The sequence below is a fragment of the Lonchura striata genome, chromosome 1 (genome assembly GCF_046129695.1).
Source record: "Lonchura striata isolate bLonStr1 chromosome 1, bLonStr1.mat, whole genome shotgun sequence".
Lineage (NCBI taxonomy): Eukaryota > Metazoa > Chordata > Aves > Passeriformes > Estrildidae > Lonchura > Lonchura striata.
The window spans coordinates 14,060,086-14,079,775 of record NC_134603.1 but is presented as its reverse complement, the minus strand read 5'-3'; the positions used below and the strand labels follow the sequence as shown (position 1 = coordinate 14,079,775).

At 37.3% G+C, this 19,690-nt stretch overlaps 1 protein-coding gene across 4 annotated transcripts in view; it reads right to left on the bottom strand.

The window, feature by feature from the left end:
- The window catches only part of ENPP2 (ectonucleotide pyrophosphatase/phosphodiesterase 2), a 71,251-nt gene that overhangs the window by 18,547 nt on the left and 33,014 nt on the right, over window positions 1–19,690 (bottom strand). For all 4 annotated transcript variants that reach the window (XM_021546581.3, XM_021546577.3, XM_021546579.3 and 1 more), the window contains exons 9-13: window positions 15,058–15,113; window positions 12,842–12,907; window positions 12,011–12,083; window positions 3,821–3,932; window positions 2,367–2,492 (exon numbers count right to left, since the gene is read on the bottom strand). In XM_021546581.3, coding sequence (XP_021402256.1) covers window positions 2,367–2,492; window positions 3,821–3,932; window positions 12,011–12,083; window positions 12,842–12,907; window positions 15,058–15,113 — 433 coding nt within the window. The remainder of the gene's footprint in view (window positions 1–2,366; window positions 2,493–3,820; window positions 3,933–12,010; window positions 12,084–12,841; window positions 12,908–15,057; window positions 15,114–19,690) is intronic.

Sequence of the window (19,690 nt, the reverse complement as noted above, 5' to 3'; positions counted from 1 at the left end):
CAGACAGTTTTTTACCCACTGAAGGGCGCACCTACCCAAGCCACAGGCTTCCAGTTTCTCCAAGAGAATGATGTAGGAGACAATATCAAAGACCCTACAAAAGCCCAGGTAAACATCATCCACAGGAGCAGGTCACTTTGCCATAGGAGACCATGTTGGTCAAGCAGGACCTGACTTTCCTAAACCCATTCTGGATAGGCCTGATCCCCTGGCCATCCTGCATGTGCCGTGTGATGGCTTGGTGACATGTAATTGCTTCGGTAGTGTTCTCACTGTCTATAATCTGGGCCTTGGCCTAATACTTATTTTGTTTTCTGCAAACACATGCTTTCAAAACGTTTGTCTGTTTTACTTTATTAAAATAAAGAATCATCTGCCAACACAATGACTTTCCTTCAAAAATTTTGAAAGCATACTTGAATGCAACAATGCACTCTGTTAGGATGAGTACGATAAATATGTAGCATTTTTGGTCAGTTTTAACATTTGACTGAATTTCATAGGCTACTGCTGAGTAAGTGAAAATATTCTGGATTTGTTTTTGAGCTCTTAAAGGGATATGCAAGATGTAGAAAAGCCCAAACCCAGTAACAGTCCATACTAACTATGTTCTTTTGTGAGGTGGGCGAAACATTTTTCAGTCACAAGAGGAAAAATAGGCTAGAAGAACATTTTGGGAAGTGAAAATCTCTTGTTCAAATACTATTGTTTTGGTTGTTTAAGGCGTGATCTTGCTGAGCTTGAAATGGGCTCTATAGCATTTCAAAAGACAAGCTGCAGGCTTTTGCATTGCAAAGGTGTGTTGGCAGTATTGACACAGTATTATAGAACAATAAAGAATAAAGAATTTGGTAATTTGCCATTTAAGGAGGTAAACCCCAGTTCTAAAGGCAAGAAACATGCTTCTTTGTTCTATGTTCAAACTGCTGATTAACTAGCAATTGCAAATATTCAAACTAGGAAGCTGCACACAGAGGCCAAAAGATGCAAACATTGTGGGAAAACCTCTGGTATGACTCAGAGGTCACACAGACAAGCTGATCTTTTTGAAACATATTGCCATTCATTCTCTAAGGAAAACTTATTTTTCCCAGCAATTTGGAAGACTGTGTAGTGTAGGAATTCAGTCTCATGCTAGTCTAGAAAATTTGAATAACATTTATACTTCAACATTTTCAAGAAATCTTTACACACTCATCATATATTCCTTGAGCATAAATAACCAAATACTGATTTGTGTATGCATTTATTTTACTATATTTTTTTTTTTACCAGGCAAGCAAAGTTTATAGTAAAAAAATGCATACACAAATCAGTATTAAGGATGTTTTATCACATTCTTAAGATTTTTGCTATTATTCTAGAAATATTTAATCTTCAAAGATGGATCTTTCTATGAAATTTGTCCTCACCCAAAGCATATTTGAAGTGTTGTGAGGGAACATTTAGCTATCCCAGATGTGAGATCTTCCCCTCTATCAAAAGTTGTCACTCTTGGAAACATATGGTGCAAAAACCACAGGTACTTATGGGTTATTTATCAGTTACATTTACAGTTTGCATGGTGGCTTAAACTGCTGGCAAAGCCAGGTTTGCCCTTGTATACTGAACCAGAGCAGTCAGGGTGCTGGCACAAAGCCCTGTCGTAGTACTGGTGCCCTGGAGGCAAAAGGAGGACAGTTGGTCTAAAATACCTGAAATTACAGAGTTAGTTTCACCAGAGGACTCTTACCCTGAGAACTATTGTCAAAGATCAATTAATCTCAAACACTAAGTCAGGGTAAAATTCTAAAAGCATGGTTCAAAATAACAAGTTTTACTGACAAAATTGGCCCTGGATGCATTCACTAATCTTCTGTCAACATCTCCAGTCTGTTGCTGTTTAGCAAACCACATGACTTCTCATCTATGCCAAAAGTATGATAAAACTACTGAATTCAAAATTAACAAGTCACTTGTTTCCTATTAGCTCATAAAATGTACCAGATGCTTTTTTTCTTACATCCAAGCTGTGTAGTGCTGAGATCGCCCAAATACAGCTTTTGTTGACAGATGAGAAAAGTCCATGAATAAACTCAAAATGACACGTAAGCTGGCATGTGAAACTGGCTTGGAGCTCCCATTCCTCCATGATAAAAAAGACTGGTGTTTAACCTAGAACTTTTAAGCACTCCCCTGAATAGTTCTATCACTGTGGTGTCTGTGAAGTACAAACTGGAAATGGAGCAAGCAGCTGTCTTCAGTGGGATTCCTTCTGAAATTCCTGTCAACACTCTGCAAATTTACACTCTGTGGACAGCATCATTTCAAGGAAGGAATAGAGTCTAGTACTCAGGATATAAAAAGGTACAATTGAATTAACTTACACTTTAGGTTATTGCTAGACCTAGGGCGAATTCGCCCTAAAGATCCAGGCAGCAAAATTATATCATCCACATTAGTCAGATAGTTGCTTAAAAATTCAGTTCTTTCACAAGTTGTGTCTTCCATCCCTGCAAAAAGGAAATGCAAAATTAATCCACCCTGAAAATAAACACATTTTCCAGAACAGAAAAAAAAAGAGACCCCAAACACTCCCTATGTATTATTTCCTTTTGGATGACTAATCTTGTTATTTACAGCCATCTAATTCCAACATAATACATTGGTGAGACTCAAACTGGAAGTGCTTATGTGAAAGAAATACCAGTCTAGGCATCATAGGAACAGAACCACATATATCATGTGTGCACTGACTCAACTCCAAATTAAAAATAATGGAAAAATCAAAGTCTGTTTCTAGTTTAATGTACTACTTAGGGGATTATTTCTTTTTAAACAAATTATTTTAAGAGGAATAGCACACAAAAGGTATTGTCTGATGGTGGTCTGTTCTAAGGCAGCCGCAGATAAACAATTTTCTCTTGCAGATATTTGTGGTGGGTAAGAATGTACTGCCAGCCACAGGAGGTTCTCAGCACAAAACTGCCACCCCTGGAAAGCCTCCCTGACCCTTACCCTCCTCTACCCACATCCAGAAATGGGGCATATGCCATTTTACTGTTGATGTAGCAGTTCATGTGAGACTGTCAGGAATAAAGACCTAGAAAGAAGAGGACCTTTGGTGGCATCACTAAAAAGTTATGCAAACCCAGGTTTTCCTTTAATAAAACTTGCTTTTTATCTTTGCTAATATTAACTATTTCCTATATTGCAAAGTTTGTTCTAATGTTTGAAGGAATAAGACCTACCAAATAATATCTGTACTTTTAGGTGACTACATCTGACCACAAAATATCTTTTACCTCTTTCTTCCATTATTTTGCTTACTTTTCCATCTAAGTGGGACACAGTCTTATATTCCACAGATATAAGAAAGATATTCCAGTCTTTCTTCTAATAGGATAACGACCTATTAATTGCCATGGAAATACCTCAATCTAAAGTCCTATTCTTCTCATGTACAGGAGAACAAGGCTATTAAATTTTTCATTCCATTACTTATTCCATTATTCCATTATTGGAGGGCAAATTATAGCTCTCCAATACATGCAAGAAGAGCCACACTTGGATGTGATATCAGAAACACCAAGATTTGAAAAGTTCTGAGTTAATATCCAGATGACTGTTATGAAAGAGAAGTCTCCCTCTATGATGTTTAACAGGTGAGCCAAGTGGCAAGCCCACACCAACTGACTTTATCTGGGAGAGTAAAACTACCAGAAAAAAATAACAGCACAAAAATATCTGAAATGGAACTTTGATTTAGATTACCTATTGAATTTACAGCAACATTGCTTAAGCATTTATCTTCCAATAAATATTATGATTTAAAATTTACCATGATCACCAACAAATATAACATTGACACATCGATGTAGCTTCAACTGTTTCAGTCCATCCATTAGTTGTCCTACTGTCTTGTCAATCTCTCTCAGGGGATTCACCATCATCTGTATAAATATTCAAAAGGAAAAAAAAAGTTAATTCTGTCATTGCAATCTTCCTGCTTCTCCAAATGGGGGTCCTTTGGCAAAACTCTGATGAGAAAATCATCCAGGTCAAGAGGCAGAGCCTTGGCTGAGCTGTTACTCCTACAATTCTTGTACCCTTTCCTTTTGTATATCCACACCATGATTTCATTGTGAGAAAGCCTTGCTGAGATCCTGACACAGCACAGCAAAAGGTCTTTCTGGCTGATCCTAGGCCTCCCATGAACATGTGTACAGTTGGTAAAACAATGTGTAGAGAGCAGAAAAACACATGTGACTTTGGGGTTCAGTTAATTTCTTATAGATAGAAAGCAGTGTTTTTAAGAGAAAACAGTGAGATGAAGCTTTAGACTTGGGATTCATATGCCAAGGCACTTAATGAAATTCACTTCAAAGAACATCTGATATTAAGATGACAACATGCACGTCACTTGAGTAGCATATGGGGCTCAGAGTAAGTGTTCTTCAGCTTCAAAGCCAAGAGTTTCCAACAGCTCAAATGACAGTTCTGGCAAAATTATCAGCAGGCTCCAGAGGATACAGATTCTGTACTGTGATTTCTTCATTAAAGATTTTTTTTATTAAAAAACAAAACAAAATAAGAAATTAAACACAACAAAACAAAAAATACCCAATCAAACAAAAAACCAACCAAATACCCCCCAAAACCAAAAAGAAGTAAGACATGGGACTATGTTTTCAGCCTTAAGAAAATGAAAAATTTTTTTACAAGATGGCACAGAGAGGGGGAAAAGTAAGATTTTAGGCAGAAGACTCTTTTTGTTTTGATTTTGAGAAGAAAACATTTGTTGTCACTATATGGCAACTTCTTCCTCACTTGTCTGTTTGATTTGGCTGGTTCAAGTATCCACAATAAAAAATCCTTCCAATGACAAACAGAATGATAACAAATTCCGGATGAGAAAAAACTAGATTTCAGAAGAATTTTCTAAAATAAACACCATGTTAGTGTGACCCAGAAAGAGATGGTTCAGAAATTCTCCCTCTGCCTGAGTCATTAAGGGGTAGATGTTAAATGAGTCTGCTAGGTTATGAGACAGGAAATGTCAACTCCCATGTGGCACTATAAATACAGAGAGAAGGGACTTACAGGAGAAGGAATCACGGTAGGAAACAGGAGGAACAATTTCTGCAACATATGCAAGTGGTTCAGACAAAGAGTGAAATTTTGAAATATTTTAATTCAGGAAAGCCTAAGTAATAATTTAAGTTATTAGTTTTAAATTTTAAATTTACTTTCAAATTTTAAAAATTTGAAACCTTCAAGTTCAGAAAAAAAGAAAATTGTCTGTTTCAGCATTCTTTCACTCTCCAATACAAAGAGTTTATTCTACAAATGGGAATTCTATTTTTATGAAAGTCTATTTATGTTGTGTCAATCATATAAGGAAATACAACTTTTACTCAGAATCCAAAATGTATTCAAGAAAGCTGGAAATCCAGACAGATTTCCCATTAATGTTTACTTTTGTCAGCAAGCTGCAGTCTTCTTTTAAAAAATAATAATGATGATAAACAGCAACAATAATTCAAGGATTTCAAGTGATAGTTCTGTTTAGCTACCCTCTTCAGCAACCTGAACTCATTTTACAGCTCCTCCCAGATGTAACATTCAAAAATTTACTGGCAAACAAATAAAGTTGTAGCATAATCCTTTCTTCACCTATTATCAAGACTTTGCAAGACTGTACAGAACCATTTTATCGTTCAAGATATATGGAATTCTAGGATGGTGCTACAATAGAGTTTTGTAGCATTGTGAAACACTGTAGCATGTCAGCTGGGTGTGGTATCTGAAACAAAAAACATGCTGGATTCGCCTACAAGTTTTCCCATAGAGGAAGTCTGATTAGAAGGAAGAAAGAAAGAAAGAATCTTACTTTTAAATTTTTTTAATAATTGGGAGGAGCCATCCTGTACTGCATTTCATTGCTGTCAAACAGTATCAAAAGATTAACTTGCAGATACAATGGCAATTATTATGTAATAGTAGGGGGATATTTTTTCTGAAATAATTCTGTCAAATCTTCACAGCTGACTTATAAGAAGAAGTTCTTTAGCGGTAAGTTTGGATGACCTTTTCATTCAGAGAAAGAAAGGCAAAAAAAAGAGGAACATATGTTCACATCACTAGGAATATTATTTCTACTCTATTTCATAATTCTAATTTGCCAATCCATAGCTTGGAATGGCAAATTAGTGAGTAATAGCAATATCAGCCATAGTAATTACTAGTTCTCCTTTCAAATAAATCTTAGAATGTTAAAAGTTCTCTGGAAAATTCCTGTTTGTTTTTTTTTTTTTTTTTTTTTTGCATGTCCCTGTTTGTCATGCTTTTACACTTAAATAATGTGTCTCAATATAACTCTTTAAAGTTGAATTATGCAACAACTCAAAAAACATTCTCACAAAAAATCTCTTGAGAAGAATGTTTATAGCCTACTGTGGAGTGTAAAGGCTTTGAAAGGCTTTTGTTTCCAGTGTAAAGGAGAAATACATAGATTGTTAAAGCCAGGTTGATAAAGATGTACACTAAGGAATACTCCTTTTATCCACTTGCACTTTTTCCTAATAAAGCAATTTCTATTTGATGTGAAAACAGACTTACACACCACATCTTGCAAATACACCATTCAGAATCCTGCAAAAAAATTCCTTACCCTCTAAAGTCACAAAATTACTTTAAAATGTGTATTTTTAAAACAAATCCTTTTAGATTTTATTAGTCACTTTTCAGGACATTTCCACAACCATGCTGACTCCAAAACCTCCAATAATCACTATGTTCCCATGAGCTGGGAGTTACAGAGCCTACAACATATTGCAGAACTTGTAATGGTTCAGAAGGTTTAGCAGCAGTGGTAGTGTCTTCTCACAGATTTTTCTGATATTGCCTCCAGCTGGTGGCTGGATTTTAAAAAACAAAGAGATTATAAAGATAACTTTCCCTAATGCAAACACACTGAAACAAGAAAAACACAACTCCCAGAAGGCTTGGTCTGGTTTGTCTGCTCTCCTTTGGGCCCTTCAGTAAATTTATAAAAGTTTTGGCTGCAAAATCCCAACCTGAAGCCTGAAGTGAACTCCCAAATTGAAAAAAAAAATAAAGACAGTGTAGTGCCTAAAAAGTGGCACTTCCATCATAAATTTTTGGAACTTACTTTCTTCCGACGAGTTTCCGTAGAATATTGATCCACTCTATGTACTTTTCTTCTTTTCTTTGGAGCTGCAACTGGTCTTTCCTGTCTCCTCTTAGGAGGAAGCTTTCTCTTAGGTCTCTTAGGCGGAGTAAGAGGGGAGCCATAACTACTCTCCTGTACTGGCAGGGAGAGATGTCTGGACTCAGAAAAAAAGCCTGTCTCAACTCACATCAGATAGTAAAGCTACCTGTATCAGATAATCCTGAAGCATAAATGCTATGGCCTTATCAAATATTTAGGCTTTTGGACAATTTAGGATCTACCCCTTTTTAAGGAGGAATTCACCAAATTGTACTGAAAGCGGAACAGCAGTTACAAGAGTAGACAGCATAAAAGCAAATTAAACTGGTGTTTCTAAAGATACGTGGGGTGTCTGTGTTTGAAAAGACATAGTTATATAGGGGGTATTAGTTATCAAATATTAATCCATATTTCAATTACAGCAAAATTCACTGCATACAACTTGATGAGTTTCCAGGGTAGAGTATTGGTGGAAATGCAATATTTCACTTGAACAACAGTTCAGGTATGAGTATTAGAGGCTGTCCAGTCTCAGTGACTTCTGCAAGGTTTCCCACACCAATGTTTTGGCTGAATTAGTGAAATCAAGTACCCTCATCCATAGCACTAGCAGGTAGCACTATTGTGTGCCACACCGTGCACTGCACTGAAATCACCAGAACTGCATTTGCCACTATTTGAGGTCTGCAGATCAGAGCTATGCAACTGAGACCCAGTTAACATGGAGCTTCAAATTAGCTGCATGGGGCACATTAGTGGCAGTGAATGAGAAATCTGTGCTGCTACCTGCCGTATTGACAGCTTTTTGGGCATTTTGAGAATTTCACTTCCTAGCAGTTTCAGAGTGTCATCTCATTGGGTAATAGTATTGTTCCTAAATGCACAATACCTAGGATAGACTTATGGAAAGAAAAATAAAAAATGTAGAAGGAAAAAAACCCCTAAGATCTAGCTAGAATAAACTACTCTCCCTTTAATCAATTTGCTTGTAATTTTAAACTGTCCCACTCTTGCTGACTGTCACACAACTCGCAGGCTCTTGGCACTCCTGGAGATGGTGTGAGAAGAGCCGACACCTACCAGGAGATAAACCACAACCTGCAATGGAGCACACTGAGTGGGATGGGGAAGACTTGGAAATTTGTGAAGGTAATTAAGTTCTATGTACTTAGGTAGCTTCTCCCAGTTGTTGAGTTACAGAGCTCCATAAACAGGGAAGGGGAAGAAGGGGATGTTACCATCTGCCATGCTGTTTCATTGCTTCCAACGCAAGCAGCTGGAAAGGAGATTCTAGTCCAGTCTCATTCGTCTTTCTCCAGAAAGGCATTTTAATAAAGCAGCACCAGAGGTTTCTGTTTGTAAAACACTTCAAGCTTTGTGCAGTCCTGATGAGAGGAGCGGCAGGGAAAGGAAGGATTCTCATTTTACTGTCTCTGAGTCGGCTCAGACAGAGCTCCACAATGCCAGAAACACACGCGCGCGGGAGACCGCGGTCTGAACACTGAGGTGACTGTCTCAAGACAGCATGTTAGAGGAGCAGCAGAAATGGCTTAGCACTGCCAGATTTTGATGTATTTCAGAGCTCTTATGGTAGTATATTTCTAGAATATTTTATGTAAAAAAAAAAAATAGTTAGCTAGGAAAAAAAAAAAAAGCCAAGTTCTTATTAACCAGCCAATTCTTAGTCTTGCTTGAGAAGAGTCAGAACAGAGTTATGGAGGAGGGAACCAAATCCCTCCCCGCTTACAGAAGGAAACTGTAACATCACAAGGGTAACCAGCCAGCCAAAGCTTTGCTTCTTGACCTGGATGGATCAACCTACCAGAGTTCAACTGCAGAAGCACAGAGGGAAAGAAAAAAAAAAAAAGGCAGAAGTAAATCAAAAGCAAGCATTTTATTTTATAACTCCCACAACTGCTCCTGGAAACATAATACAACCCACTGAAATACCTCCTGAAATGTTTAAAAAAAAAAAAAAAAACCAACAAAAACATGAAACACTTCTACCCCAAAGCAAAAAACCCAAACAAAACAAAAAATCACCACCAAACTCCAAAACCTAGACAACCAACCCATTTACACTGAAATTCATGTTAGTGGATATGCAAAGTTACACTTGTAGAGATTTACTATAATATCAGTGCCATTTATATAAAAAAACACTGGCAATTGACCAATAAATTTCAAGTGTATCTAAGTCCCTTTGCTTCTCGCTTTGAGACACTGCACATAGCTGCTGTGCATATCCTGGGAAGATCTAAGAGCCATCTGGATGCCATTAAACCTCTAAGATTATACATTTTAAATAAATTTAGAACATTATTTCATATAATAAGCTCAAATAAAAATTCCCTTTATTCTAACAAAGATTTAGAGGTTTTCAAGGTAAATACCTATTCCTCAAATGACTAACTGCAGTAAGAAAAATCAGCATGAAATAGTCACTCTCCAAAAGAAGAAATAAGAAGACCATTGTAAACATAACACAGAGTTGTTACAAGCTTGTTTTCAAACTTTATTGTTTGGTTGATCTGTCTTTGCATGAAGAAAAATGGTCAGTAATTCCAAATGTCTAACTGCTGCCAGCTGTATACAATAAAAAAGATTTCACAGGGAAGTCATGCTCTTGGTATCAAGGAATTAGCTAAAAGGGATCCTTTTGAGGACTTTCTTCCAGATGATATAAATTTCATAGCTTCTTAAAATTATACTGAAACCAATGTTAAGAGAAACAATATAAAATACTTCCTCTAGCTCCTCTGTCCTGAAACCAGCCCCCTAGCAAACCTCAGCATCTGTGTACTTACACAGCTGTATTCGTTTACTTAAGTTTCCATTCACAAAGTTGGTCCACTGTTTGAACTGCAAACACATACATGTTCTTCTGCTAACTCATCTGTTCTCAATTTGCTAAAAATCTATTTCATGGTCTTCTTGTGTTTAATACAAATGACATGAAACTATCTATTTGCAAAGTTCTCATAAGCTATTAATTCACACTTATTAAGAGCTGAAGCCTTGCCTTGCAATTAGAGATCAACCTTCAGATAACAATCCACAAGAACTCCCCTACAGGAAGAGCTTTTGGGGGCTTTTTGCTTTTATAATGACTTTTCCTATTATGAACACTTTGCCACATTTCACTTTTTAGGCTCTTATAATTAACCTGAAACTAGATTGCCACATTGGATGCTAAGCAGATTTGTTAAACACCACAACTGAAAGAACATTTTCAATGTCATCATGTTAATATTCCCCTTTCAAGTCCATGGAAAAAGCTCCACAATTCTGTTCAGAAGGAAGTGGCTGTATCCAGATAAATAAAATTAAAGCTTTCAATCATAAGGCACATATAGTAATTGTAACATTTCACTAAGAGGAACTATAAAGCACTATTAAGAAATACATCATTAAACCAGAGAGCTCTCATTACCAGTACCTTGCCTGACTGAATCAGATACAACTCCAGAGCCAAATGACAACATGGACACATATCCATGTCTGTCAATTTAGCAAGTGTTGGCAGATCTGAACCCCTGCTTATCCAGAAAAAGGATTGCTTCTCTCCATCCAACATGGTTCTTCAGTGCTGATTTGATTTCTCGCACCCACTGCTTTAGGACCATGGCCCAAACTGCTCCAACAGGGCTGCTACCGACAGCAACTTCATAACCACTGCAAACTGTTTAAACAGCCCAAATAACTAAAGTCTACTACAAAATATTGATGCTGCTTCTCTTTGCTCTCTTCTACTGTCAAGAGCAGTCAGCAGATACGCACCAAACAAATAAGAAACTACTGCTGGGTACCTGGCTGCTCAAGGAGATCAGTATTGCCTTCCAGAGGGCAGGTATCTGATACACTCCTCACTTTTTGAAGACTGCAAATATTTGTTTACCCTTTGAAAATCTTACATATAAAGTCTTGCAGTCTTGTGATGGGAATCTGCAGGCATGTATTTGCACTGAAACTAGGGGACTTTGCAAGATGTCAGACATCACTGGAAATGCCAGATCCCAGCTACTCAAAGTAGGATATTTGGGTAGAGCATTTGCTTTCCCTCCCCACATATCCCAGACAAGTGCATTATCTCTACATTCTTGTCACCTGGACAATGTTGTCAGGGGAAACAGTACCCATCGGTCCCAGCCAGCTACACAAAGTCAAACAAGGGGTTAAACTACTGCAGCATGTTGCACATAATTTTTCATTAAAATGTCTTATGGTGCTTTAAAACTTTTTCCAAACTCAATAATATGTTCCTGAGGGAACAGTATTGAAAAAGCTTTCTGAACCCCTGTAGGGCCTATATGAAACTGGAACTAGCAGCTTTTTACATTTCCTGACAGACTGGAATTATTACTTTGGCTACTGCCGGCTGTCAGCTTTAAAGAAAGCTTTTTTCTTCTCTACATTTTATCTCAATATTTTCAGTATTATATTTTAATTACTTTGCAGAACGATAACTGTTAGAGGAAAGTTATGTTGTTGCACACAAATATACTCCCATCTTTGCCAAATAAATCTTTCCATTTGCATTATCTTATCACACTAAGCAATATCCTCCTTAAAGGCACAGGCAGTTCCTTCTAGAAGTGAATTTTATATCATAAATCCTTTAGAAGACAACTTTGTTTTCTTCGGCAGAGGGGAAGCATACTGCAGAAACAGGTGAAAACAAAGTTGCTAAACATGTTACTCCTCAGCAACATCAATAATTTGGGGGCAAAAAAACAAGTATTAGAAAAATACTGTAGAAAAAAAGATCTGTAGAAAAAAAAAAAAATCTGTGCTAACCTCTGAGTTGAAAGGACCATATCTGTGGCCAGCAGCATCTGGTTGCTCAGAGTAGAAGGCATAAACATATGGCCTGAAAGAAAGAAAGGTCTTGTTCAGGTTAGATTTCCTTTGACAAAATCACAGAAACACAGGCTAGCCAGGTCAAGTCAAATCAAGTCAACTGCCAATGAGACTTAGCTCTATGGAAAAAGAACTGTTTCTCAGCCATAGAATCCTACAATTATTTAGCAGTTCTCTGTTTCCATGGCATGATTAGTTGTTTTGCAGCTTTATTAAACTCAAGAACATGTGCAAGCAGGCACATGGGGTGCCATCTGAGGACACATGCTCATTCTAATTCTTGTAGGAGAAATCCCAAGAGCAGCTTGCCTAAGCCTTGCAGCAGCATGTGGGAACTTGTGTAGTAAAAGCCACTCCTAATTAAAATCTTAACATTTTCCTAGAGCTCTGTGTCCAGTTCTACAACTGCCATTGCCTGTAATGTTGTTAAAACATATTAGGTTCAGTAGGATAAGAACAATACAAATTAATCCATGTAATTACATGCTTCTTGATAAGAAATAAATTCATACCATACATTGATTTGGAATAATCAAACTGCTGATGGCTAAAAGCTGATATTAAGAAAACCCAAACCAACAAACCAAAAAAACCCCAAAATCCCAAAGAACTCACACTAAACACAAAAGCCAAACAAATCTTTAAATCAGCGATGGCTTGTAACAGACAAAAATAAATTTCAGAATTAAATTTTTTCTTGCTCTTCCAGCTACTTATAAAGAGAAGACAAACTAGCAATTATGCAACAGCAGATAACAAGTGAATTACCTTTCATTGTCTGGAAGGGTTAACCACTGAAGTATTGTTAATATTCTGCGCTCATGGGGGATGACACTGGACCACAAAATACAAAGATATACCTTGTTATCATAGAATACAAAAAGCACCAACAAAATTCTTGTTATGAACTGAATTTAATATTAAGGTAATGTATCATAATAGCATAATTTGCTTTTAGCATGCTGTATTGTCTTTGTTGCTTAATACTGATTCTTAATTTGCAAACAGAATCATATTAGACCTCCTGAATGTCTGCATACTCCAAAAGAAAGATGATTAGAAGTTTGCAAATGTAGTCAGAACTCAAAGCAATAAATCTACCTCTTCTAAGCAGGAGTGAATAAAAGATTCATTCAGGTGGCTTTAACCCAGATGAACTTTTTTGTATGCTGCCATTGGATAGCTGGCATAGGTAAAATCCACTATATTGCTCACATCAGTACAGGTTTAAAAAACCACCCTGCTCTGGTAGTACTCCTTTTTTTTGTTTCCAGACACTGGAAAAATTTCCATTGCCTTAACAGTAGCCACTGAGGGCTAGGCTGGTGTGAATCAGAACAGAACCATCTGAAACACCAGGCCAGCAACACATGGACTTGAACCCTGCAGAACAGACCCATCTTTACTGTTTGTATAGTGGTTGCCATTCTCACTTGGCTGCTGATGCCAAGTTCGTGCTATGACAATGACTAACATTAGAAACAGCTGTTAAAGTTCCAAATATCTTATCTTAGGAAAGCTCTGCAGGTCAGTGACCACACAGTCATTTTAATACACTAGCACAGTCAGTCCAGAATCCATTAGCTCAATAGCAGAATCCCAAGGCAGGAATCAGACACCACCATCAGTCACCATAATGAACTGAATTCAGCACTCTTTGGAAACCTCTGGCAGAGAAATAGAGATGGCAGCAGCCATTTGCAGATACCTTCATTTTTAATGCCTTGTAAACCAAGAGTAGTCCTCAGTTTCCAGCTACACAGAGAACTTTGGGTTGTAAAAAAACATAAAAATGAGAATTTATACTAAAATTTGCAAAAAATGCAAAATTTCAAACTGGAATAATAATTTTGGGTACTGTCCAACTTTTATGTTTTTATTACTTTGCCATATGAAAAAAAAAGGAAATCCATTAGTTCAATTAACTCATTTCTGATTAAAATATTTTGAAAGTTCTGTTTTCCTGAAAGAGTCTGCTTGAAAATTCTCCCAAAAATATTCTGTGTACCAAATGAAATAAAACAGTTTTAAGACATAAATACATAATTGGCTGCCTCATTCCCTTACTAGTGCCATTCATATAACCTGTCCTTAGCTACCTTTTCTACATTCTGTATCTCCAAGCATGCATTGGCCAGGGTGTTTATGTAGACTATGTAGCTATAGTTTAGTTTGTAGAGCACCAGAGTGGAGCACTGTGAGACTTCATCTTGCAAGCCTAAACCTATTATCAGCTTGCGGTATGCTTTATTATTCACACTATGTGCTTTATGATATTTAGAACAGTAAAACGTGTTATTTCTAAAGGAATCACAAAAAAAAAGTCAAATTTCTTTATTACTTCAGTATTTTAACTTAAACATTTCCTTTGCTCCTGCAATCCTACCAGTCAGAAAGACTGATCTGCATGAATTCCTCAAAAATTATCAAAATTCATTCATTTTTGGTTGTAAAGATACATTTTAGTGGGAACAAGGAAAAATAAGTGGGAACCATTAAACAAGAGAACAAACAGCATAGATCCTTAAGGCTGTCTCTTAGGAAAGGGAAATTTAATATCTTGCTCAAAGGATGGACTGTATTGTAAAATGAATGAATCAGACCTTTAGGTCAATTAGATTGGTGATGCAAATTAACATAAGAGGACAATAAAAGTCTTCCACACTCAGAGGACTAAGAAACATTGCTAGCAATACTAAGGTAGGAAAAAAAACACACTTTGAAATGAAAGACAGTAATTCTTCACATAGGCACATATCTTTTCTTTAGGCAACTGTTAAAAGTCAGTGCATTAATCTAAAGCAGCAAACTGTAGCATCAGCTTTAGTTATTAGCAACTTTGCACAAATGAAACAATAGAGGGTTACAGGTAGAGTCTCCAAACTACCAAATGATTAGAGAAAGGAAATTAACTTAATAAACGCTTATGTTGAATTAATTCTGAATTATTAGTTAAAAATCTCTAGAAAACAGAAAGTACTTACATAGACCAGAAGAACGTGCCAGCTTTCACCCCTTGCTTGGCTGCAGTAATCCAAATCTAATGAGGAAAATATAAGAGGATTAGAATGTGTTCAGATCTCTAATGACTCTCTGAAATCAAAAGAAAATGTTTTCAGGACACATTCTTCTACCCTGAGCCTAGAAGTGAAAACTGCAGTTTACAGCCTCAGCCCTAATTTGAAAACGAACAGTGACAAACCTATGCAAACTCTGTAGCAGTGGGTCAGCTGCTGTGCTGTAGACTTTCACCCCTAAATCTCTATGTTGCTTTAATTAAAAGCACTAAGTTTCATGGCTAGGAATTCCTCCAGTATTTAATTTCATTTTCAAAACTCAGCCACTACTCACCTGACCCTTTCAGCGTTCAGGTTTTGGAGGATAATCAGTTAGAAAGGAACATACCTTAACACTAATCAGTGCCTGCATAAATGTCCCTCTTCTCAGAATCCTACAATCAGCAGCCATCAACAGAAGATGTGTTAGCAGAGAGTACACTAAAAAGGCCAGAGAGTGACACGGAGCTGTTGAGACTGCAGGGAGGGACAACACCTTCCTACACAGATGTTTAAGAACTTCTTGAGCTCAGCGTGAGGTGATTGATGAGAATGACTGAAAGATCTCCATGAAATTTTCGAACCCTTTTTTTCAATCCTTCAAGTCCCTTGTATTTTTCTAGCTGTAAATCAGTTTGCAGCAGAAAGATCTGCAATGTAGTCACACACTCTGTGAGTGTATTTTTAATATTGCTTGGTTTAAAACCTGCTGGTTTTTCAGTGGATTAGGGTACCATTCTCATACTTCAAAACAGGTTATTAATCCTTTCTCTTCCCACTTCTATATGGCATTCATGATATTCCCCTCTATTCATTCCTTTTCAAACACAGGTTTGTTTGATTTTTTTCTAATGAAAGCTATACCATACTCCTGGTTATCTTTCTCTCTTCTATCCTATGACTCCACACAAGGCAGGGGAATGAAAATGCTGGAGAATCAGAAAGGTTCACAATCTAGGAAAGCAAACAATGTTTGTAGCTCTGCAGAACTAAATTTCTCTTGCAAGGAACTATCCAAATTATCTCAAAACTCATTTCAAAAGTGGCACTGCGTGTAGAGCTAGATTATTTCCTCCCATTATCTATGCATACTGCAATATATACATTTTATGAAGCATTAAGACAAAATGCTCACTTACATAAAAATTGCAGTTTTTTATTTACTTTAAATCAACTCTTTAAAAATTCAAAATCCCTATACCTTGCTCAAACAGGCATTTATCAACCGTCATCTGGACATGCATCATTCAAATCACATGCCTGAATTATTCATACATCAGTCTTAACTGAAATTGATTTGGCACAGTAATGAAAGATCATTTGTACAATGAGGTTATAGTTAACAGCAATTAGATTTGGATATTGTTATGTTATTGATGGGAAAATTGGTTATATTTGCATTTCCATTACCCTGAACTTGACCTTTAGCTCTCACCTTCTATTCCACCAAATCTGACTGGACTCAGTCCAATATTCTAACTTTTTAATAATGCTAGGAATCTCTTTTCCATTGAAAACTACATCCAGACTAACACTATAGAAAGCATGTTTTACTAAATATATGCAGAAATATCAGGAACAGAATGGCCACGAGTTTGGAGCCCACTCTTTGTTTTCAGGTGCCTCGTCTAAAGAATCTGATTTCAGGCTTGGTTCATATTTACAAACACTCAAGCTGCCACCAAGAAGGGAGTCCCCCAAACATCTGTCCCAGACTCTGCAGCCCCAGCCTTCCCCAGCACCACATTTTGCATGGTGATCACAAAATTATGTGGCTGCACAGTAACTGCCAAAAAAATCCATTGCTTTGAATTTATATTGGAATTTGGGGGTTATAGTTGAATAATAGCAATATTGTTTTCAATATCTCAGGATACTGAAATTTGAATATCACAGGATACTAGCTCTAATGGGAAAGATGCAAGTGAACAGGAAAGGGAGCGTGCCTACAGCCCAGTGACCACGCTGCTCAGCTCACACACTGCAGTCAGGAGTATGATTGCAATGCAAGGATGCTTGTTTGGGCCACCTAAGTCAGCACAGTCAGGGTATATAACCAGCCTAGATACTGGCTAATTAAGGCAGACATTCATTACATATTAATTAGTGCATCATGGTACCCCCAGGTGAAAAAGGGCCCACACTTAAAGCAATTTCCTTTGCATTGCAGATTTATTCATAGAGAAAAACCCAGTCATGGCAGAGAAAGGAGGCCAACAACACATTAGGCATGAAATATGTGTCAACTCCCACTGTCGTTATGCTCTGTCTTCCTCCACTTGGAGGACCACTGTCCCCACAGCAGATTTATTTTTCTTTGAAAATGTTTATGTTCCTGCAAATTCTAAACAATTTTGGGAACGTACCAACAAACTAAGTCCAGGGAATTCTATGTTTGGATTTTACTATCTGCAAACTCTAGTTTGACTTCCTAGTGCTTTGATCCACAAAGGCCCAAACTGGTCCAGTCTGCCTGGCTGTCTAAATGAGACCAGCCAATTTCTACCCTGAGCAGTTGAAGATGTCCTGTGCTGCTCCTGTCTTATACAGATGAATTCAACTCTGTATTTTAGGCAGTGATTTTAAACACGTGCCAAAAGACACTCTCCCTCCAGCCAGGTGAGTAAAACACTTGTCATCCTGACAGATGAGTAATTGGATCATTGGTATATTGCCAAGGTAGCCAGCACATCTGTGAGGAAGTGGTCGCTATATTTTCATTCTTGTTGAGCATAGCGTGTGCTTCATGAAAACCATGTGCTGGGGTAATGCACATAAGTGGAGATACTCCCAGTTGTGCAGTCCTAAGAGCAGTAAGTGCAGCCTAAAGGCATTCAGACTGGCTTCAGAGAGGGAAAAGCTGCACCTGCCAGTACTTCACCTCAGGAATGCAGCCATTTACATTGGCATTAGCAGTTTAGATGAGTACAGGTGTCTGCTGCACTTGAAATAAGAGGAATAGCTAAGACAAGGATCTGTTGAAGTCTAAAATCAGCAAATCAAAGGGCCTCTATCTGTCTGAGTGAGTCTCAATGACTCCATCCTGACTTTGGCAGGCAGAGCCTGATTCAACTCAAGCTTACAGCAAATCACTACTAGACCTCTGCTCACCTTTGTTTTTTAAGGGGAAAAAAAAAAAAAAAACCCAGCCAGGCTATTGATTTATTTAAATCCAAATCAAGAAAAATCAACTATCACCATGATACCTAAAACTGTTACTCAGCAATACATTGTGGATGTCTTTCAGCATGCAGAGAAGCAGCCATATCAAGGTGGAAGAATTTCTATTTGCATTTATCATGCTCTAAATAAAATACTCAACATGTTTCAGAGCTGAGACACTGCTGATAAATCTAGTAGTAGCTGTTTCTACTAGAGATATCCTTTGTTACCCAGACCCCTTAGTGGATAGGCAAAAATAGACAACAGACTGGAATAACTGATGGGAGCACACGAGTTTATTTAGAACTTTGGCTATAGGATAACTTCAGGAGAAATGTTGGTAGCAAACTCTTACTGCAGTCTTATCACCAGTGAACACCTCTAACTGTCTTTAAATAAATTCATTGCCTTTCAAGGCAGTCTACAAGTTGTGCAGCAGGGTGGGATAGAAAACAAGTTATCAGATGCCCTCTCAGTGTTGTCCATTCAAACCAGTTGAAATTAAGATGCAAATAAGGGTTATTGTTCTGCAAGATCAGCACCATTTGTGAGCTTATGCAATTTATTTGCCATATGTAATTTTGTTGGGTTTAACTTAATATGTTAGAATTTTATAGTCAGCTGTTTATGTCAAATGTCCACTCCTGGGTTTTTGTAGGGGACGAGCCTAATTGTGTTGCAAACTATATAAAGGACATATTTCTGAATTAATTTGCTTAAGTAGAGAGAAGGGGAATAAATATTTGAGAAATAATGAGATCAACCACTCTATCTTCCTACCATGCCACAGAAAAGCAACATTATATAGCTTTACCAATACAGAAAGACCTATTAAATTATGCAATCACAGATTGAAACTTAGTAAACTGGCATGTGTCCCAAAAAATAGTATGCATGCTTTCCCAGGCATATGTTAAACATATCCTGTAAGTTTAATTATTTTTATTTTTATATCCTCTGTGTTGAATGACTACAATTCTCCTCCATTACCTATGGATGAAAGGAGACAAAGCTAAGCAATCAGTTAGGTGTCAATGTCATATGGAACATGGAAGTCCCAGATTCTCCCTTCTTCTCACTGCTAGACACACTGCACACAGCTGTGCAAGTACTTAATTCAGAGTTATGCAAGATAGCTGTGGAATTTTCTTTGAAAACCTGCACAGAAAGTGGGACACCTCCCTGGTTTTAATCTTCCATGAATAAACAAGAGTCCACAACTTCACAAAGCATGACACATATTTGATGTATCAGATGCATCAAAGGCTGATATAGCAATGAGAAATCTCTTCCACATCTAGGCAAAGGTGGGAAGGAGGAAATCAAAACATTTCCAAGTAAAGAAAATGTGTACAAGACTGGTGCAAGCATGTAGAATTCATACCACTCCTGCACCATA